This window comes from Xyrauchen texanus, chromosome 9 (assembly GCF_025860055.1).
Source record: "Xyrauchen texanus isolate HMW12.3.18 chromosome 9, RBS_HiC_50CHRs, whole genome shotgun sequence".
Lineage (NCBI taxonomy): Eukaryota > Metazoa > Chordata > Actinopteri > Cypriniformes > Catostomidae > Xyrauchen > Xyrauchen texanus.
In genome coordinates, this window is record NC_068284.1 from 48,381,675 (window position 1) to 48,401,674 (window position 20,000).

The 20,000-nt window shown below is 40.6% G+C and overlaps 1 protein-coding gene across 3 annotated transcripts in view; it reads right to left on the reverse strand.

The window, feature by feature from the left end:
- Positions 1–20,000, reverse strand: part of epb41l3b (erythrocyte membrane protein band 4.1-like 3b) — a 54,008-nt gene that overhangs the window by 4,807 nt on the left and 29,201 nt on the right. Inside the window, exons 13-22 of one of the 3 annotated variants that reach the window (XM_052134039.1) lie at positions 18,779–19,348; positions 14,578–14,631; positions 14,343–14,378; positions 14,022–14,087; positions 12,411–12,599; positions 10,806–10,877; positions 4,222–6,519; positions 3,587–3,682; positions 3,381–3,479; positions 715–795 (exon numbers count right to left, since the gene is read on the reverse strand). In XM_052134039.1, the coding sequence (XP_051989999.1) occupies positions 715–795; positions 3,381–3,479; positions 3,587–3,682; positions 4,222–6,519; positions 10,806–10,877; positions 12,411–12,599; positions 14,022–14,087; positions 14,343–14,378; positions 14,578–14,631; positions 18,779–19,348 (3,561 nt within the window). The remainder of the gene's footprint in view (positions 1–714; positions 796–3,380; positions 3,480–3,586; positions 3,683–4,221; positions 6,520–10,805; positions 10,878–12,410; positions 12,600–14,021; positions 14,088–14,342; positions 14,379–14,577; positions 14,632–18,778; positions 19,349–20,000) is intronic. The other 2 variants (XM_052134040.1, XM_052134041.1) reach the window with 2 other exon arrangements.

Here is a 20,000-nt window from a genome sequence, read left to right on the forward strand (position 1 = left end):
ATACTTTTGTGTTCTTTTGAAGCTTGAAGAGGTGTCACCATAAACTGCCATTGTATGACATCACTGAGCACAACATTTACTCACAATTTCTCCCTTTGTGTTCAGAACAAGACAGAAAGTCATATAGAGTTACAACAACACGGGGGTGAGTAAACCATGACTGAATTTACATATTTGGGTGACTGTCCCTTTAGAATTTGCACTGAAATGACTTAAAAGTGTGTCAGAGGAAGCATCATTTCAACCAAACATCCTGTGTTGCAAAGTAGCTTCAAAATGTTTCATATATTTAGTTTCAATCTCCAGCAAAATCCTTTGGAATACTTACAGTAATGTAAATACACAATATCGCCCATCGCTAATATAGTTATTATAGTATTGTCAGAAAGATGAAAATTCTGTCATCATTTACTCACCCCAATGTCCTTCCAAAGCCGTATGACTTTCTTGTTGAATTTGAGAATAATATCAAAGCCTCTCTTTCCCGTGAAATGAAAGTAAAAGGAGACTAGGGCTTGTTCCACTCTAAGGAAGTCATACGTGTTTGGAAGGACACGAGGGTGAGTAAACGATGACATCATTTACATTTTTTAATTAAAAGCATTGCTAACCTCCTAAAATCACTACTAAGAACTAGCCGTTCAGAGCGAAGACGCAGGAGCTCCTTCAATGTGTATCTTTTAAAGTCGTGTTTATTTCAGCCAGTCGCTGTACCTGATCGTGGTCGATGTCTGCGTCTCCTGTGATTACAATCCGCTTCTCAATCCGTGTCTCTGATATTCCGTCCTTCACCGTCTGACACATGGAGAGACGAAGTTTTGAGAACTCAGACACGACATTTACAAGAACGAGGACACAAATTAGACTGTGAAGTCTCTGCAAAGATCAAAGAACCGGGGACGGGGAGATTATAGAACAATGGATTAACAGATGGACGTAAAGACAGACAGGATCTCCGAGACGAATGATTAGCGCTCGACCAACGGGTTATCCAATGGCCGATGTTGATATCTAGAGTAAACTGTGGCTATATATGATATGAATAATGATATTTAATGATACTAAATGAGACATTTTATTTCGTTTTTTTGCTGAAACTAAATGAAAACTAATTTGACACAATATTTACTCGAAATGTAGAACTGTTTTTTACATTTGGAAACACTTCTGTTAAAATCCATGATTTTAGAGCAAAAGTACAGGTAAAAAAAATAACATTAAAAAGGTGTCAGCATCACGATTGTATTTTTACACAGAGATAAGCAGCTCTATTACAAAACTCAGTTGACTTCAGCACCTGTCGTTGCATTATACGCCAATGGTGAGAGTCCAAATATGGCGAAAAACCCTTTTTTGTGTTGTTTTTCCATAGTTGGAGAACCAATAACTCCAGAAGTATTAAGAAATATCTTAATATCCTTTTCGATTCTGGTTCAGAACAAACATAACTTTTTGCATCTTAATTTTTAAAGCCCTACGTGGTTAAATCCCAGAGATATGGGCCTCTCAATGTTGCTCCACACAATAAATTTGAACCATTTTCAATGGGCGAAAACCAAATGTGGGTCACACGGTATGACGCTACTTTCCAAATATGGTTGAAACTAGAAATGTACCTTTATTTAGTCACATAAAACAATACTATTCACATTTACTTTTTTGCCTTTGAGAATTAGCAAATAGTTAACAAAAACAACATTTTGTTGTTGGGTGAGTTGACTTGTGATCCGTCCTATACAGAAGAAACCTGGTTCAGACCCACAAATACTTTCAAATTTCCGACCTATCTCCAATGTACCATTTCTTTCAAAAAAGCACGTCTCTTGCTTGGTTTGAATCTCATCTCTCTGGTCGCACTCAGTTCGTTAAATTGAACAGTTAATCGTTAAACACAGTTACTTCTGGTGTTCCACAGGGATCTGTCTTGGGGCCTTTATTATTTATAATATATCTTCTACATCTCGGCTATATTTTTAGGGATTTGGAATCAACTTTCACTGCTATCCAGATGACACCCAGCTATATCTGTCCACCAAGCCCAATTCTTCTCTCCCACCGTCTTCCCTTCATAACCGCTTACTTGAAATACAATCATGTTTTCTTGTAACTCTCTCAAACTCCAAGTCTAAAAGTTTTGCCCTGATCATTGACAATCCCACTGTACTTCCCTGTCTGAAAGCTAATGGTGTCATTCTGGATAGCGCTCAATATGACCCGGTCTGCTTATTTCCACCATCTTGGAATAGTGGTGGTGTAGTGGGCTAAAGCACATAACTGGTAATCAGAAGGTTGCTGGTTCGATCCCCACAGTCACCACCATTGTGTCCTTGAGTAAGACACTTAACTCCAGGTTGCTCCGGGGGGATTGTCCCTGTAATAAGTGCTCTGTATAATACATTGGTACTCAGAAGGTTGCTGGTTTGATCCCCACAGCCACCACCATTGTGTCCTTGAGTAAGACACTTAACTCCAGGTTGATCCGGGGGGATTGTCCCTGTCATAAGGGCTCTGTAAGTCGCTTTGGATAAAAGTGTCTGCCACATGCATAAACGTAAAAGTAAATCTTCGCCCCCTCCCTCTCAATTCCCAGCTCTGCCACTCTCGTACACGCTCTGGTCACGTCCCGCCAGGATTATTGTAATGCCCTTCCATTTCGTCTACCACGGAATATTTCATAAACTTTAACTCTGTCCACAACTTCACTGGCTCCCTGTTAAACTTTGTATTGATTACAAGACTCTGTTATTGACGTTCATAGCCTAGCACCTTCCTATCTCGATCTTCTTCATATATACTCTCCTACCCGCACTCTTAGATCCTGTTCCTCTCTCTCTCTCTCTCTCTCTCTCTCTCTCTCTCGTGATACCTTCGGTCCGTCTGACCTCTATGGGGTCCAGATCCTTTAGCAGTGCTGCTCCACGACTCTGGAACTCTTTCCCGCCAGATATCCGTAATTGTGATCGTCTTTCCACTTTCAGGTCCCTCCTCAAAACCCACCTTTTTAAATGAGCTTACTACATATAACTCTTATTTATGAAAGTATATATTTCAATGATAATGCAAATTTGATGCTTTTTATCTTATGTTCTCTTATTGTAAACTTGATTATGTTGGTAAGGTGTCCTTGAGAGTCTTGAAAGGCACCTATAAATGTGTTATTATTATTATTATTATTATTATTAATAAATAATGACTCATCCAATGTAACAGTCGTCAACAGAATGGATTAAACACAAACACAGAGGATTATGGGAAAAGTGCAAGAGCATAAAACTCAAAAACTATTATGACAAACTAGATCATAGTATATAGATATACGGAGAAAAACACTTGAACTGACCGCAGATCAGTCAAGACGGTCTTAGAGCGACTTCACTGACCTTCATGATGTGTGTGGTGGTTGTAGTACTGTTGCTCTCTGATGTGATGGTCTGAGCGCTCATTAAAACTCCTGGATCTGAGTCACCATTGGCATCAACCTGCACAAAAACCAAGCAAGAGGGATTTTGGAAAAGGCCTTCATACTAGACTGAATATTTCAGCACTTCTCGAATCGATGACAATTGATGAATTTAGAGTGCGTTACCTCCGATGACTCGTATGTGATGGTCTTGGTCTCGGTGTGAACTACAGGAACATCTTTAACGGTCTCATCCAGCACCGGCTCCTCAGACTGTTCACACTAAAACAGAAAAACGTCACAATATGCATCAACTACTATAAGCAGTTGTACAATCTACATCGCCACTACAAAGACAGTAATTGGCTTCATACATTCTGTACCTCGAGCACAGCACAACCATGCAGAATACTTCACCACAGAAGTGATCATGTGAGCAGGCATTCACAAACGTTGTTAGAAACCTCGTGACTGTAATATTTCTGGACTACACAGTGCCACAAATATATCCATCATTCAATGAAGTCCAAAGACAAAAAAGAAGCTTTTTAAGCCACTCACGTGAGTGTCGAAACTTCCACAACAAAGGGAAAACGAGTGCAGGTTAGGAACAAATTTGACCACGTGCTACAGTGTGTTATAAAGAAGTCTGTGATCATGCACCATTGTGATGTACAGATGTGTAGTTATCACAATGATCTGTGACTGATTAAACACTGCTAATCCTAAATAAGATAACTGATTCATTAGTAAGAGCTGGTGGCAGACGCAGAAACACACGGTGGTGTTACATTACCCTTGTAAGCACAGGGTTTGGTTACCTCTAGAGGAGGTAATGTAGAGGCTTTGTGCACTTCCTGATTCACCTCATATATTTCCTGTATATCTTCCTCTTTGTTTGTTCCACAATCCAACTCGCTTCTTTCCTCCTCCACTTTATTATACGTAATGTTTGGCTTTTGGCAACTTGATTGCTTGTCCAAATGGGTAGGTAAAGGACATGCTTTGTCTTCAAAGTAGAAAATCTCCTCTTGAAGTTGGTGTGCACTTTTGTTCTGTTCAGACAATGATATGAACTTTGTATTAAGTGTAAATTCTCCACAGGGCTGGCTCACCATTTGGCTGTCCAAGATGATGTGTTCCTCATCATTGAAGTCCAACTTGTCAATGTCACCAACCACTTCATCAACCCACTCTTGATTCTCAAGGATGTCATGGAATAAAACCGACATCTCATTAGAGTTCACGTTCTCCGACATCTCCTCATCTTGGGTTTCTAAAGAGGTTTCTTCTCTACCAAAGCAAGTACCAATTTCAGTTTCCTCAATCTCCTCTAGAAACTCAATACTTTGGTGTTCATGATCCCAGATCTGGACAGTCTGCCTCTCAAATTGGGTCTCCAAGATGATGGGTTCCTCCACAGGTTCTTCTTCATTTAAGTCCAAGTGTTGAGAGTAGTTTATATTTTCACTGTCTCCAACTGCTTCATCATCCAACTCTTGATAGGACAATACCGACATCTCATTAGAGTTCACATTCTCCAACAACTCCTCCTGGTCTTGGGTTTCTGAGAAGGTTTCTTCTCTCCCAAGGGGAGTATCTATTTCAGTTTCCTCAATCTCCTCTACAAACTCAATACTTTGGTTTTCATGATCCCATATCTGGACAGTCTGCCTCTCAATTTGGGTCTCCAAGATGATGGGTTCCTCCACAGGTTCTTCTTCAATTAAGTCCAAGTGTTGATAATAGTTTAACTTTTCATTGTCCCCAACGGCTTCATCAACCAACTCTTGATTGGAATTCTCAAGTATATCATAGGACAATACTGGCATCTCATTAGAGTTCACGTTCTCCGACCTCTCATCTTGGGTTTCTAAAGAGGACTCTTCTCTACCAAAGCAAGTACCAATTTCAGTTTCCTCGATTTCCTCTTCAACCTCAATACCTTGACCTTTTTGATCCCAGATCGACACAGTGTGTTCAACCATTTCTTCACAGGGCTGCCTCACAAATTGGGTCTCCAAGATGATGGGTTCCTCCACAGGTTCTTCTTCATTTAAGTCCAAGTGTTGAGAGTAGTTTATCTTTTCACTGTCTCCAACTGCTTCATCATCCAACTCTTGATTGGAATTCTCAACGCAGTCATTGTAAAATTCTGACATCTCATTAGAGTTCACATTCTCCAACAACTCCTCCCAGTCTTGGGTTTCTGAGAAGGTTTCTTCTCTCCCAAGCGGAGTATCTATATCAGTTTCCTCAATCTCCTCTGAAAACTCAATACTTTGGTGTCTCTCATGCCAGATCTGGACAGTCTGTTCATCCATTTCTCCACAGGGCTGCCTCTCAACTTTAGTCTCCAAGATAATGGTTTCCTCTACATGTTCCTCTTCATTACATTCCAAGTGTTGAGAATAATCAAAGTTCTTAATGTCCCCAACCACTTCATCAACCCACTCTTGATTGGAATTCTCAACGTTGTCATTGTAAAATACTGGCATCTCATTAGAGTTCACATTCTCCAATATCACCATCTCCTCGTCTTGAGTTTTTGAAGAGATCTCTACCAGGGCACCGGGTTCAGTATCCTTAATATCTTCTTCAGAGTCAATACTTTGGTCTTGCTGTTCCCATGAAAGGACAATGTGTTTGTTCATTTCTACAACACCACTACCATCTTCTTTATGGCACATCGCTGCTTGGTTTCCAGCAAGAATCCCTTTGGTCTGATTAGAGGTTTGTACAGGAAGCCAATCAGATTCCACAGGTACTGCCCAACCGATAAAGGGTCCAATGCAGCTTTTGGCTCCCTGCACATCTTCTTCCAGAATGGCACCTTCTTTTACCTTTCTTTCAACTACACTTTCATCTTCTACACTAGATGAACGTGCAGAGTATCTCCCCATTGCAATAGCTTCATTCAAAGCCACCATGTACTTTTCTTTTTGACCAACAGAGGGCACTGAGCTCATATCTTTTGCCCTCTCAACCTCATACTGCGTCTTCACACATTGGATCTCTCTCTCTGTGGTCTTCTCAGTTATGGTCTCTGATGAAGTTTCCTTCTCTTCCTCTATGACCCCTGACTCCAAAAACACCTCTTGTTGTAGCTCAACTGAACTCTGAGACAACAAAGAACACTTTATATCACTGTCACTAGAGACGGATTACCAACCATGCCAATGGGGCCAGTGCCCAGGGGGCCCTAGACTTCCCGGGGATGGGGAGCCTGGGCTTTAAGGTTGCGCAATCTAGTTTAGTGATCCCCTTGGTGACACCCATGGAGATGATTGGCCCAGGGCCTTTGCAAGTCATAATCTGTCCCTGATTGTCACAAGTGTTCACTACAACGTATACTTGCTTACAATACAGCATCCTACAAGAATAGGGTCCAAATTCAAGGCAGTGCAGGTTGTTGTGTCATTCTCAGTGTGTTTCTTTTTTTAAGCCATTAAAGGAGTGTGACAGGGCAGAGGGCAGGTCCGGGTCATGATTCTGCACACCCGGCCCCTAATCAGGCTAATCAAGCCTCAGAGAGGGATAAAGGCCGACTGGAAGCTGCAGTGAGAGAGAGCGAGCGATTTATGGACAGCTGTCCGACACCTTTGTGTGTGTTCGTCAAAAAACTTACTCGCCGGTTCTCCGATACGTCGTTGCTTGGTCCTCGGCCACTCCTCCACCCTCTAATGGACAACAGCTGCACCTTCCCGGACGGATCGGAGGCAGACACCTGGCCCCCGGTGGACGGAATGCCCCGCTGCATTTTTGGTGGACGGTGGGGGTCTCCCCCACCCTTGGCAGTGGTAAATGCTCCAGGCGGTTGGTTGGGAGCCCCTCCTCGCGGTTGGTGGCCGTACCTCCGCTTCCAGGCGGCCGGTTAAGGCTGCTCCATTGGGGTGGATGGTAGTGGCGAGGACTCTAATTCGGCACATCCCTCCTCCTTCCCGGATTTCGGCACCAGTGTAAAGGGGTTACAAGGAAAGGAGGCGACGAGAACTGATAATTTTTAATATAAACTGAAACAAAAAGACAAACACACACACACAAAGGTGTCGGACAGCTGTCTGTAAATCTCTCTCTCTGTCCCACTGCAGTCTCCAGTCAGCCTTTATCCCTTTATAATGAGTCTTGATTAGCCCATTTAGGGGCCGGGAGTGCGGAATCACTTGGTGGAAACTTGGTTGTAATCAGAATATCGACATTCAGGGTTCCCACACTTTTTGACCAATGACATTTTCTGTTTTTCCATGACCTCGCCAGTCATTGTGTATCACTGGACACATATTTCCTTAAATCATTTTGAAGACAAATTTTTAAATGCAATTTAATTGCCGCTTTGACCTATTCATTGACTCACGAATCATAAATCACTATGGCTTGGGACCACGTTTTACTCCACACAACAGCAAAATCTAGCTGATGAGATCATTTTAAGCAAAAGAAAACTAGAAAAAAATAGAAATTCCCTTGACTTTGCCAAGATTGTAAGATTATATCATTTTCCATGCCCTTTCTAGGATTAGAAGTCACTACAATTGAATTCCCTGATATGGTTCTAGGCTTTCCATAACGGTTAAGCCTCTTTTGATCGGTGAGGTGTTTACAAAACCTGCATGTGAAGCGAAGCTTGACTTAAGCTGTCCTATCTGAACGACAAGCGCTCAATGTTTCCCCGGCTTGTCTTGACAAGATTCCCGGTAATAACTGTGACACGATTAGAATTCAGCCCCAACGCCAGCGGCTGTACATTCACATTTTGATTATTTGTGCTTTATATATCACGTCCTTCGAGCTGTTGTTCCAGATTTTCCAAACATAAATTTGTGGATTTATTGAAGGTCTTAAAAGAAACGACAGTGGTACAATTATCTATGATGGGGGTCAAATGCACCAACAAATCAAACTCTTGCTCGCTTTATTCACTCTGAGAAAAGTTTAAGCTTTAATAAATCAGACTAATGAATCATTAGATATACATCACAAATACAACATCATAAAACCAGCAGCAGATGTGATTTCAGAATAGAGATATGAGCAAGCGGCTAAAATAAAAGTCTGGATTTAGACCAATATGGAGCCGATCCAAAAACAGCAACGTAATCCTCACATATGTTGTGCAGGACAGCTTTGATTTGAAAACAGATGCTGAGGTTCGGCGATTACGATGCATTCGCAGCAACTGATCAAAATGTGTTATTATGCCAGAAACCAACTCCATCATTGCCTATGTATAGTTTGAGACTCCTGTCGTGACCATGTAAATAAATAATGTTACATTCACAAATTCAAGCTAAACCCAGTGCATTCATTGGTTGGTAAGAAACCCCCAGATAAGAGTCTGACAGTAAATAGCAGAGTTCAGTTCAGTCATTTTATCTGATTAGTCTGTGAGTTTCCCAGACAGATTAAATTAATCCAGACTGAATCTCACAGTCAGATGTGATTCCCCTCAGAAAATCCCTTTGAGTCTAAAGACTTCAGAAACACTCTGACCGGACAACCCGCAGGGAAACAAACATACTGAGGCATTTCATTAAATACCCTGTGGGGAACAAACGCTTACAGATGATAATATGTCCAAAAAACTAAACACGCCAACATTGAGGGCTTTCCCGCTTATTGCTAAATTCTGGGAGATGCTTCGTTGTCACTACGGTAAATAATCTCTGAGCTTCTCGACAGACAGTCAGATATTGTTCGACTAAAGCAGTTCACACATTTGTTTATTTGAAGAAATTTTTTGGGAAGAAATTAAGTCATTTAAACTGTAAATTTGAGTGTGAATCTCATGAACCTTTAAAACAAAACACGCCAAACAAAAGTCGAACAATATCTGACTGTCACAGAATATAGATTATGACACATTTTGAGACTCTCAGCCTATGAAACTGCTGAAAAATCAAAAGAAATGTTAAATTTTTTCATATTTTTCTGATTTGTCATTATATATCTCTGGATGTAAATAAGGTGGCTCTGAAAAACTGCTTTTGTGTTGTTCTCAATCATGTCGACTGTATCTGAGAATGTTTTGTGTTGTTTCGACAAAGCGATCAAAAGTTCCAACATTACAAATATAATTGATCATAGTGTCCAAAAACATCTCCAAACAAATAAAAGATAATAATTGTACATAAGAACTAATTACACATGCAAACACAACAATGACTAAAGGTTTGCATAGCATGCACACATGATTTTAGTCATGAGATTTTACAGAATGAGTTTCATTCTGTGTCATTTGAGTCATCATTGAGTCTGTGTCGTGTATTTGGCGCCATCTCCTGGTGGTCATATGTAACATTGTGCTTCATGTGGATTATCTAATGATCTATACATCTGATTATCTTGTGTGTGGACTCCATTGAAAGATAATCACCTCCTATAAGTAATGCTATGTGTTATTTTAAGTAGCAGTTTAGTAGTCAAAAGATTAATGAAGTTATAAGTGGAAACGCAGCATATAAGCAACACCAACATAATAGTGAAAGTCATATATTTAGCTGTTACTCGCTATATTTTCATCTGTGGGTAAAACAAATAGTCTGGTTGTATTTTACTCTTTGAGATCTTTCCAACAACATATGACACATGAATATTTGATCAGTTTGATGTTTTTACTGATTTCAATAATACGTTCAGTGTTTTTGTTTTTATAAATGATCAAAATGAAACACTTCTGATTTATCTGTAAATTTTAAAGCACTTGTTCAGTTTTGGTCATAATATCTATATGCGTTATAAAATGGAGCTTCTAAACTTTCAAATGACGCCTATTTTGTGTTAATCAAAACTGCAGTTATTAATATTTTTACTATTATTTTCAGGCGGGCCCATCCGAGATTAAAGGGTTAAAAATGTCCAGGTCATATTTTCCCCACATAATTCTCATTATTGTCATTCTGATGTTTTATGAATCTGTTAGTAAAGCTCATTATTCTCAATGGTGATTCTCATCTCATCCCTGTAAAAAGTAAATTTTATGATTTTATATTAAAAATATATACAAAATAAAACTGTAATACTAATATAAACAAAAGGATAATTCTACCATGATGCAAAAATAATTTACAATTTTTAATTATGTATCTTAGTTTTTAATGGCATTACAGAAATAATCATTCGCAGGAGCAAACTGTCTGAAAAATAATGTCACAATAAAAAATAAAATAAATAAAAAAAGGCGGCTATCCTAAAAATAGCTTTCATTTATGAAACATATAATTAATTTTGTTTTATTTTTATTTTGGGGAGAAATATGACCTAGACATGTTCTCGACAGATTTTGCGAGATTCGCCCTTGAACACTTAAGATGCAACTTTTAGGAATTCAATCAAATGCCCACAACAGCAGGAAATGCAGCACAGAACACATGCGCTCACGACAGTCTAATAAATAATCAAATCTAACCTCAACAGCATCCGTCACATGATCTGACTGTTCTGAAACTTCTTCCGGGTCTGCTTTAACCTCAGAGGACACCTACGAAGAGAAACGGACATAAACGTCACATTGAATATTTTGTTACATTTGTTAATGGTGTAAATGATTATGTAAATGATATGTGAAATGTTTGAATAAAGCATAAAACATGTGATCATGCAGAAATTATGAAGTAAAACCAATAAAATAAAAAACAAACACAAACAAGTTAGTAGTCTAACATATTCAAACTGTACAAAAGACTTTTAACGAAAGTGACTGAAGTCATTTGCACTCTTTATGTGGTCGAATTTAACACGTAAAGCACCAAAAAAATACACTTACATTTCAGATACATTCTCTAAAAACATCTTTTAATATCTTAAGCAAATTTACTTAAGATATTAAGACAGAAACAAATCCATATTGTTTTATTTTTTGCAGTGTAACAAGCAGCAAATCTAAATATTGTTCATGTTTTCTGGTTCTATTGTTAAACTCTGGACTATATTGTAAAAAAAAGTTTACGTTTAAACATTTAAAGTATCCGTATACATAAATCAGGCATATGAGGTATCATTTAATGAAATAACCATCACTTCTGCATTTATTTTACTCAAAACATTCACGTTGAAAATTAGCGCCCCTAGAGGTCATGAAACATATTTATATAAAAATAAAAGTCTTTGCACATAAATGCACAAGTCATATATCAAATGAAAGCTCTCATTCTCAGGAATGTGACTGTATAGAATATTCTGTGGCACTAATACTACAGTTCAAAATATTTACAAAAGAGTCACAACATGAAATACGTTTTCTGTAAATTATCAAATACAAATGTTTCTTTTATGCACAGATAACTGCTGCTGTAAGTCCCAAATTGCTAAAAACTTTCAATCTGATTTAAATCTGACAATGGAACATTTCTACAAAAATTTCCGTCTACTGATAATATAATGCTATATATCACCACAAAGGGGAGGATCTCAGCTTTCTAATGACACCTAGATTGAGCTTGTAGTCCACTCAGAGGCCGAGATATTCAATGAAATAATGAGGATGTTGCTTGAACTGAACATTAGACTGAATGTGTTAGAGCGCCCCCTACAGTTCACATCTGTGAGGGGTATAATGTGTTAGAGCGCCCCCTACAGTTCACATCTGTGAGGGGTAAAATGTGTTAGAGCGCCCCCTACAGTTCACATCTGTGAGGGGTAAAATGTGTTAGAGCTCCCTACAGTTCACATCTGTGAGGGGTATAATGTGTTAGAGCGCCCCCTACAGTTCACATCTGTGAGGGGTATAATGTGTTAGAGCGCCCCCTACAGTTCACATCTGTGAGGGGTAAAATGCGTTAGAGCGCCCCCTACAGTTCACATCTGTGAGGGGTAAAATGCGTTAGAGCGCCATTGCAATTAGTCCACAGTATGTGTGAATGTTGAGCTTTTAAACTTGAGTGAAAAATTGTTGGCGGCATCCCATAAATACACTAGAGTTTAAGGCGTTAATTGAACATCTCCATTACTCATAATGCATGTTTAGGTCAGTCCACAGCACACGTGTCAGCTGTCAATCAACATGGCTGCTTACTTCCTGTGTGCACACGAGTGGTTTAATGATAGAGGGGCGTTCTTGTAGAGGACAGCGCACAGGTGATGGGGAAAGTCTCCTGCCCCACTCGTTCACAACACACGCTTCGGGACGCACCTCCAAAAACGACCTCTTCAACTCGCTGATGATCATCTGATGTTTCTTAAGTTCTGCAGGGGTGTCAGTCTCCTGATCCACCAATCACATTACAGGGAAAATCAACATGGGGCGGGGCATAAAAACTAGGACTTCTAGATTAGTGTTGATCACTTTTGCCGGTTGCATTAGTGTTTTAAAGATGTTTATCACACTGTCAACATGAAAGTAAAACAGGCAAGAGATCCATTTGTACAACTTGGAAATCACTAAATGTTTAGTGAAAGTCATGCTTAGGGATGTCATAGAGGTTTGGAACAACATGGATGACTAAATTTGAACTTTTGAGTGAATTTTTGCGTTAATTTATCTTAAAATAAAAACACTTTCAATTCCAACTAAACCTAATCATTTAAGAACGACTGAGCGCTGTTAGAAGTGACCATGCCAGAGACGTTGGCAGATGTTTAGTAAAGGTTAACTGTACGCATGTGTTGAGTTATTCGGTCATGCATGTTCTGCGTAACCTCGACCCCGTGTCCACATGTGTGGACGTTGCATTTTGTCTTCACTATAGGTTATGCATAATTTAATTTAAACTGAGTGATCTCAGTTCAGGAGACTCTGTGCTGCCATTAAAGGGTTAAACTTTCATGTGACCGAACAACATGGCACTGATCACAGCGGAGTTTGTCTTTGGGAGAAACAGCAACAAAACTACATCTGGTGAGAATCTGAATTAAGTTTTTACACTGAAACCTGTTTGAGTCAAAAGATTAGAGTCTCTAGTTTCATCTGATATGCCATTTTTTAAATTTTAGCGATTTATCGCGAAACGGCGCACTGTTAAACACAATGACCACGTATGTGGACTATAGGCTTATTTTCACTAAAATAAACAATATTTACTGTGCATTGAGAATAAATGTGTTCATCCAAAAGCTGAAGCTTTCAGAGGCTTTATATGGAGTTATGATGAAAATAAGATGCATTTCACACTGTTCTGAGACCAGTGCAGACAGACAGCACACTGGAGGTTAAGTCATGCACTAAATAGGGAGCAAGGCAGCATCCTATAGCTCTCCTATAACTGTTCTGAGACCAGTGCAGACAGACAGCACACTGGAGGTTAAGTCATGCACTAAATAGGGAGCAAGGGAGCATCCTATAGCTCTCCTATAACTGTTCTGAGACCAGAGCAGACAGACAGCACACTGGAGGTTAAGTCATGCACTAAATAGGGAGCAAGGGAGCATCCTATGAATATGAATAACCAACACTCCTGGAAACATAATAAACTATTTTTAATTAAATAAATCTTCACAACATAGTCCCGCTGTCCACATATGTGGACATACATTTTTAGGAAACCTATTTGTTCTAGACATTTTTATTTTTTTAATGTTTATTAGGTGCTACTAGTTACAAATCAAAAAAAGCACACGGCAGTCACACTCGGGTCTCAGGAGGTTGCGGGTTAAAAATCCAAACACACACGTCACATGCTTGACAAACCTCTAACATGAGATTACTGTGCTTGACAAACACATTCTCTCCCTTTATCCGCTTTATGAAACTATACTAGAGAGAAGAGAAGAGATAAACGTAAGATCAATGAGTGTTGATGTGAGTCTTTTTTTAACCCATTCACCTCTGTAAAATCAAGCATTATAAAACAGATAGCAGCGATTCTGAACTCTGATTGGATGAGCCACCTTTCCATGGTGTCACACATGACTGTGGAAGATGAGTGATGGTGACTATGAAGTCATGTGGCACTATTGCGTCACAATGTTGGGGTCATAAGGGGTAAAAACGTGTTAAACATGACAGTACCTGCATCCTTGTGTCAGAGTCGTCCTCAGAGTCTGACTATAACGAGTGTGTTTGCATGAAAGAGAGGTTAAATCAAATGACATACTCATATGCATTCAGATTACTGGGAACATAGAATGTAAACACACAGAAAGCGTCCTAAAAGAGCAAAATCATCTCGTGCATTTGTTGACGCCGGACTGTTTATGTTGGTCATGTGTAGTGAGAATAAAATAGTGCACACACAAACACACACCTCAGTCGCAGAAGTGTCGTCATCACAAGCAAAGTCGGTCCGATCGCTGTCTGTCTGTTTAACCGAAGAGTTTCCGACAGACCGCAGCAATGAAAGGAGCAAATCAGATGTTATTTAAATGATGATGCATTCATGGTGTAAATACAGAGTCACGTATGAAGCGTGATGAGGCAGATCCCTTCATGGCATGACATAACAATGGCGAGGATGGATTTGACTGCCAGGGCAAATGTTAATGTTTAGGAGACGAAATCCATAAATGTTGCGCAATGAAAGAGAGAAGGAATCAGGTACCAATCTTTTAAACTTCCAATAAAACCCTTAATGCGCAGTGGGGCTGGGTATCCATACAGATTTCCTGATTCACAAGCTAAGTTTATAATAGTAGTATAAAGTATTCAAGTAAACCACTTTTCTTGTTATTGTTTATTGATTAATATTAACGACATACTCGTCAGCGGGAGATCTGTTAGGGTGCATTTATATCTCAAGTCCGATATTTTGATAAAAATTAACAGTTTTGTCCTTCAGTTTGCATTCATCTTTTACATCAACCTCGTGGGACTCTGCGTACACATGCGTGGACATCGTATTTTGGCTTCGCTATACGCAACGCATAATTTAATTTCATTTAAACCGACTGATCTCAGTTCAGGAGACTCTGTGCTGTCATTAAAGGGTTAAACTTGCATGTGACCGAACAACATGGCACTGATCACAGCGGAGTTTGTCTTTGGGAGAAATGGCAACAAAACTACATCTGGTGAGAAACTGAATTAAGTTTTTACACTGAAACCTGTTTGAGTCAAAAGATTAGAGTCTCTAGTTTCATCTGATGTGACATTTTAAACATTTGAGCGATTTATCGTGAAACGGCGCTCTGTTAAACACAATGACCACGTATGTGGACTATAGGCTTATTTTCACTTAACATATCCAATATTTACGGTGCATTGAGAATAAATGTGTTCATCCAAAAGCTGAAGCTTTCAGAGGCTTTATATGGAGTTATGATGAAAATAAGATGCATTTCACACTGTTCTGAGATCAGTGCAGACAGACAGCACACTGGAGGTTAAGTAATGCACTAAATAGGGAGCATCCTATAGCTCTCTATAACTGTTCTGAGACCAGTGCAGACAGACATCACACTGGAGGTTAAGTCATGCACTAAATAGGGAGCAAGGGAGCATCCTATAACTCTCCTATAACTGTTCTGAGATCAGTGCAGACAGACAGCACACTGGAGGTTAAGTCATGCACTAAATAGGGAGCAAGGGAGCATCCTATAACTCTCCTATAACTGTTCTGAGATCAGTGCAGACAGACAGCACACTGGAGGTTAAGTCATGCACTAAATAGGGAGCAAGGGAGCATCCTATAGCTCTCTATAACTGTTCTGAGACCAGTGCAGACAGACAGCACACTGGACGTTAAGTCATGCACTAAATAGGGAGCAAGGGAGCCTCCTATAGCTCTCCTATAACTGTTCTGAGACCAGTGCAGACAGACAGCACACTGGAGGTTAAGTCATGCACTAAATAGGGAGCAAGGGAGCATCCTATAGCTCTCCTATAACTGTTCTGAGACCAGTGCAGACAGACAGCACACTGGAGGTTAAGTCATGCACTAAATAGGGAGCAAGGGAGCCTCCTATAGCTCTCCTATAACTGTTCTGAGACCAGTGCAGACAGACAGCACACTGGAGGTTAAGTCATGCACTAAATAGGGAGCAAGGGAGCATCCTATAGCTCTCCTATAACTGTTCTGAGACCAGTACAGACAGACAGCACACTGGAGGTTAAGTCATGCACTAAATAGGGAGCAAGGGAGCCTCCTATAGCTCTCCTATAACTGTTCTGAGACCAGTGCAGACAGACAGCACACTGGAGGTTAAGTCATGCACTAAATAGGGAGCAAGGGAGCATCCTATAGCTCTCCTATAACTGTTCTGAGACCAGTGCAGACAGACAGCACACTGGAGATTAAGTCATGCACTAAATAGGGAGCAAGGGAGCATCCTATAGCTCTCCTATAACTGTTCTGAGACCAGTGCAGACAGACAGCACACTGGAGGTTAAGTCATGCACTAAATAGGGAGCAAGGGAGCCTCCTATAGCTCTCCTATAACTGTTCTGAGACCAGTGCAGACAGACAGCACACTGGATGTTAAGTCATGCACTAAATAGGGAGCAAGGGAGCATCCTATAGCTCTCCTATAACTGTTCTGAGACCAGTGCAGACAGACAGCACACTGGAGGTTAAGTCATGCACTAAATAGGGAGCAAGGGAGCCTCCTATAGCTCTCCTATAACTGTTCTGAGACCAGTGCAGACAGACAGCACACTGGAGGTTAAGTCATGCACTAAATAGGGAGCAAGGGAGCATCCTATAGCTCTCCTATAACTGTTCTGAGACCAGTGCAGACAGACAGCACACTGGAGGTTAAGTCATGCACTAAATAGGGAGCAAGGGAGCATCCTATAGCTCTCCTATAACTGTTCTGAGACCAGTGCAGACAGACAGCACACTGGAGGTTAAGTCATGCACTAAATAGGGAGCAAGGGAGCATGCTATAGCTCTCCTATAACTGTTCTGGACCAGTGCAGACAGACAGCACACTGGAGGTTAAGTCATGCACTAAATAGGGAGCAAGGGAGCCTCCTATAGCTCTCCTATAACTGTTCTGAGACCAGTGCAGACAGACAGCACACTGGAGGTTAAGTCATGCACTAAATAGGGAGCAAGGGAGCATCCTATAGCTCTCTATGCAGTTAAGTGCGTTCACTCCTAAAATCTGATCAATAGTTCAGTTTCAGGCTGCAGATGATCCACTGGAGAGTAAGTTTTCTTTCCTGCTCATTTTTTTGTTGTTGTTTTCCCTCCCCTTGTCACCCTCCCAGGTCCAGAGAGGCGGGATGATTTAGTTGTAAGATATCAGTCCACTTTTCATTCACATGTTAATTTTTTTTTAAACCAATTCAACTTAAATATTGTTATAATGTATAAACGATAATAAAGATGATAATACTAAAAGTATAATTATTATTATTATTATTATTATTATTATTATTATTATTGACGTTTAGAATTTTAAAATGCAACAGTAATTTATTTCAGTCGTGCACCTTTAACTTTTAACCCCTCACGCTTTTCTTTTGACATTCTGAAGTCTCCAGGACGTCCTATATGTGTATGTTTGTGGGCTAGTTCACAGTAGTTTAATTCGCTTCTTATTCAAATCCTGGTCAAATGCTCCTCGGGTGCCGTTCTAAATGCAATGATAAGGGAACTGAACTATTGGGCATCTATAAAATGAACGAGTCATATGGACTACTTTAATGGTGTTTTTATGTCGTTTTTGGAGCTTGAACGTAACGAACATCGTTCACACGCAGTATCGGATTTGGATCGGGCTCGTCGGACATCGGTAATAAAAGTCAGTCAGTCTCAAACAGCGCGGCTTCTCGTTTATTTCTCAGATCTCTTTTTTGGCCTGTTAACGAGATCAACCAGTACTCGTCTTGCAAACAACTGATCAATCGTTAATGATGTAATGAGCACCACTAAGGTATAGTTAAAGACGTATGTGAACTTAAAGGTGCTGTAAACAATTTTAGCATTCTTGATGAGCCGTTGGATTGACCAGCCCAATTTTTCCCAAAACCCCGCACTCTAAAAATACCAAATGAGCTTTATTGAGAACGACACGTCAACAGTAGCACAACAGCGCCCTCAGCTGACAACTGTTATGAACTACATGGCATTAAAATGGCATTAAGCCTCAATAATTCACAGCAACAAAAAACTATGATAATGCGCAGTGAAGATATCCAGCGAGATGTCTCACAACACTTATTTCATTAATATATTTCAGGAACATTTTTGGCATTAAAAAATCGTTTATGGCACCTTTAAGAATTGATTTCGGAATCGTTCAAAGGAAAATGGCGATTAATCAGAAAATCTACTTTTTTACCCAGTCCTACTGCAAACTACAAAACTAACTCTATATTCAATACAGAAATGTTCATGACTTAAAAAAAGGTTTCCATGACTGTGGGAATCCCGATAATCTCATGGAACATCATGAGTGAGATGAAACGGATTTAAGACATGACACTAAGCTCATTACACAATCACAATCAAAACACTGGCGCCGACTGACAAGGATCAGTCCCACACATGGACAGACACACACCTCATCATCTGAACTGTCCCGGAAACCCTGCGTCAGAGACGACCCGAGCGACGCCGCCTTCGGCTCCAGATAGCACAGACACAGCGCCAGCGGGAATGACAGCGTGAGAGCGTACGGAACGGAGAAAGACGTGGACAGGAGGAAGAAGAAGATGAAGAGGAAACAGGGAATGAGAGATGGAGACTTGATGGGAATGAAGTGCTGCAGGCTCTCGGGCAGGAAGCGCAGCTCCGTGAGGTCAGGGAAGCTCAGGTATCCGTCGTCATCCAGGAGCGCCGAGAGGTCGGGAAGGTGAAGGGAAAACGAGAAGAGCGTTCCTCCTCTGGTCCGGTTCTGGTCCAGCCTCTGTTTACGAGCGGACAGCAGGAGCGCCCGTTCTTCCAGCAGCGCGGCTTTGCGATCCGCTTGGGCCTGCCGCCGCCGGCAACCTGCCGTGGTTTTGGCGGGACTGACGGAGGCGGCGCGCTTGCGGCTGCTCTCCCGGCGTCTTCTGCGGACTTTCGGAGAGGAAACGGGCGAGGAGGGGAGGGAGAGCTCGGAACCTAGCGGACCTGACGAGTACGGACATGACTGATGACACATGACACCGATGATGGCGGGAGAAAACGGTGTAAATATGATGTAAACAAAGTGGAAAAGGACAAAATGATGTCAGTGTGATGCAGGATAAGAAGGGCAAGAAAAGACAAGATGATTAGTAAAAGAGAGAACAAGACCAGTTTGGTTCTTATATAATTAGCACTTAAGTTAAACATACCCAAAGGAATCTTTGAAATGTTTGATATATTTTGGATTTTATGAGTAGCTTCTCCAGCAGATGTTGCCCGATTAAGGTGCAAAAAAGTCAAAGTCATCAATATTTCTGACTCAGAGTTTCTGACTTCCCCTTAAAACATATCATAGATGTGTGTGTGTGTGTGTGAGAGAGAGTGTGTGTTGAGTGTGTGTATGTGTGTTTGTGTGAGAGAATGTGTGTGCTTGTGTGTGTTTGTGTGTTGAGTGTGCATGTGTGAGTTTGTTTGTGTGTTGAGTGTGTATGTGTGTGTGTGTATGTGAGAGCGTTTGTGTGAGTGTATGTGTGTGTCTGTGTGAGAGAGAGATGGTGTGTGTGTTCATTTGTGTGTGTGTTGAGTGTGTGTTTGTTTGTGTGTGAGAGAGTTTGTGAGTGTGTGTTTGTGTTGAGTGTGTGTGTGTTTGTGTTGAGTGTGTGTGTGTGTGTGAG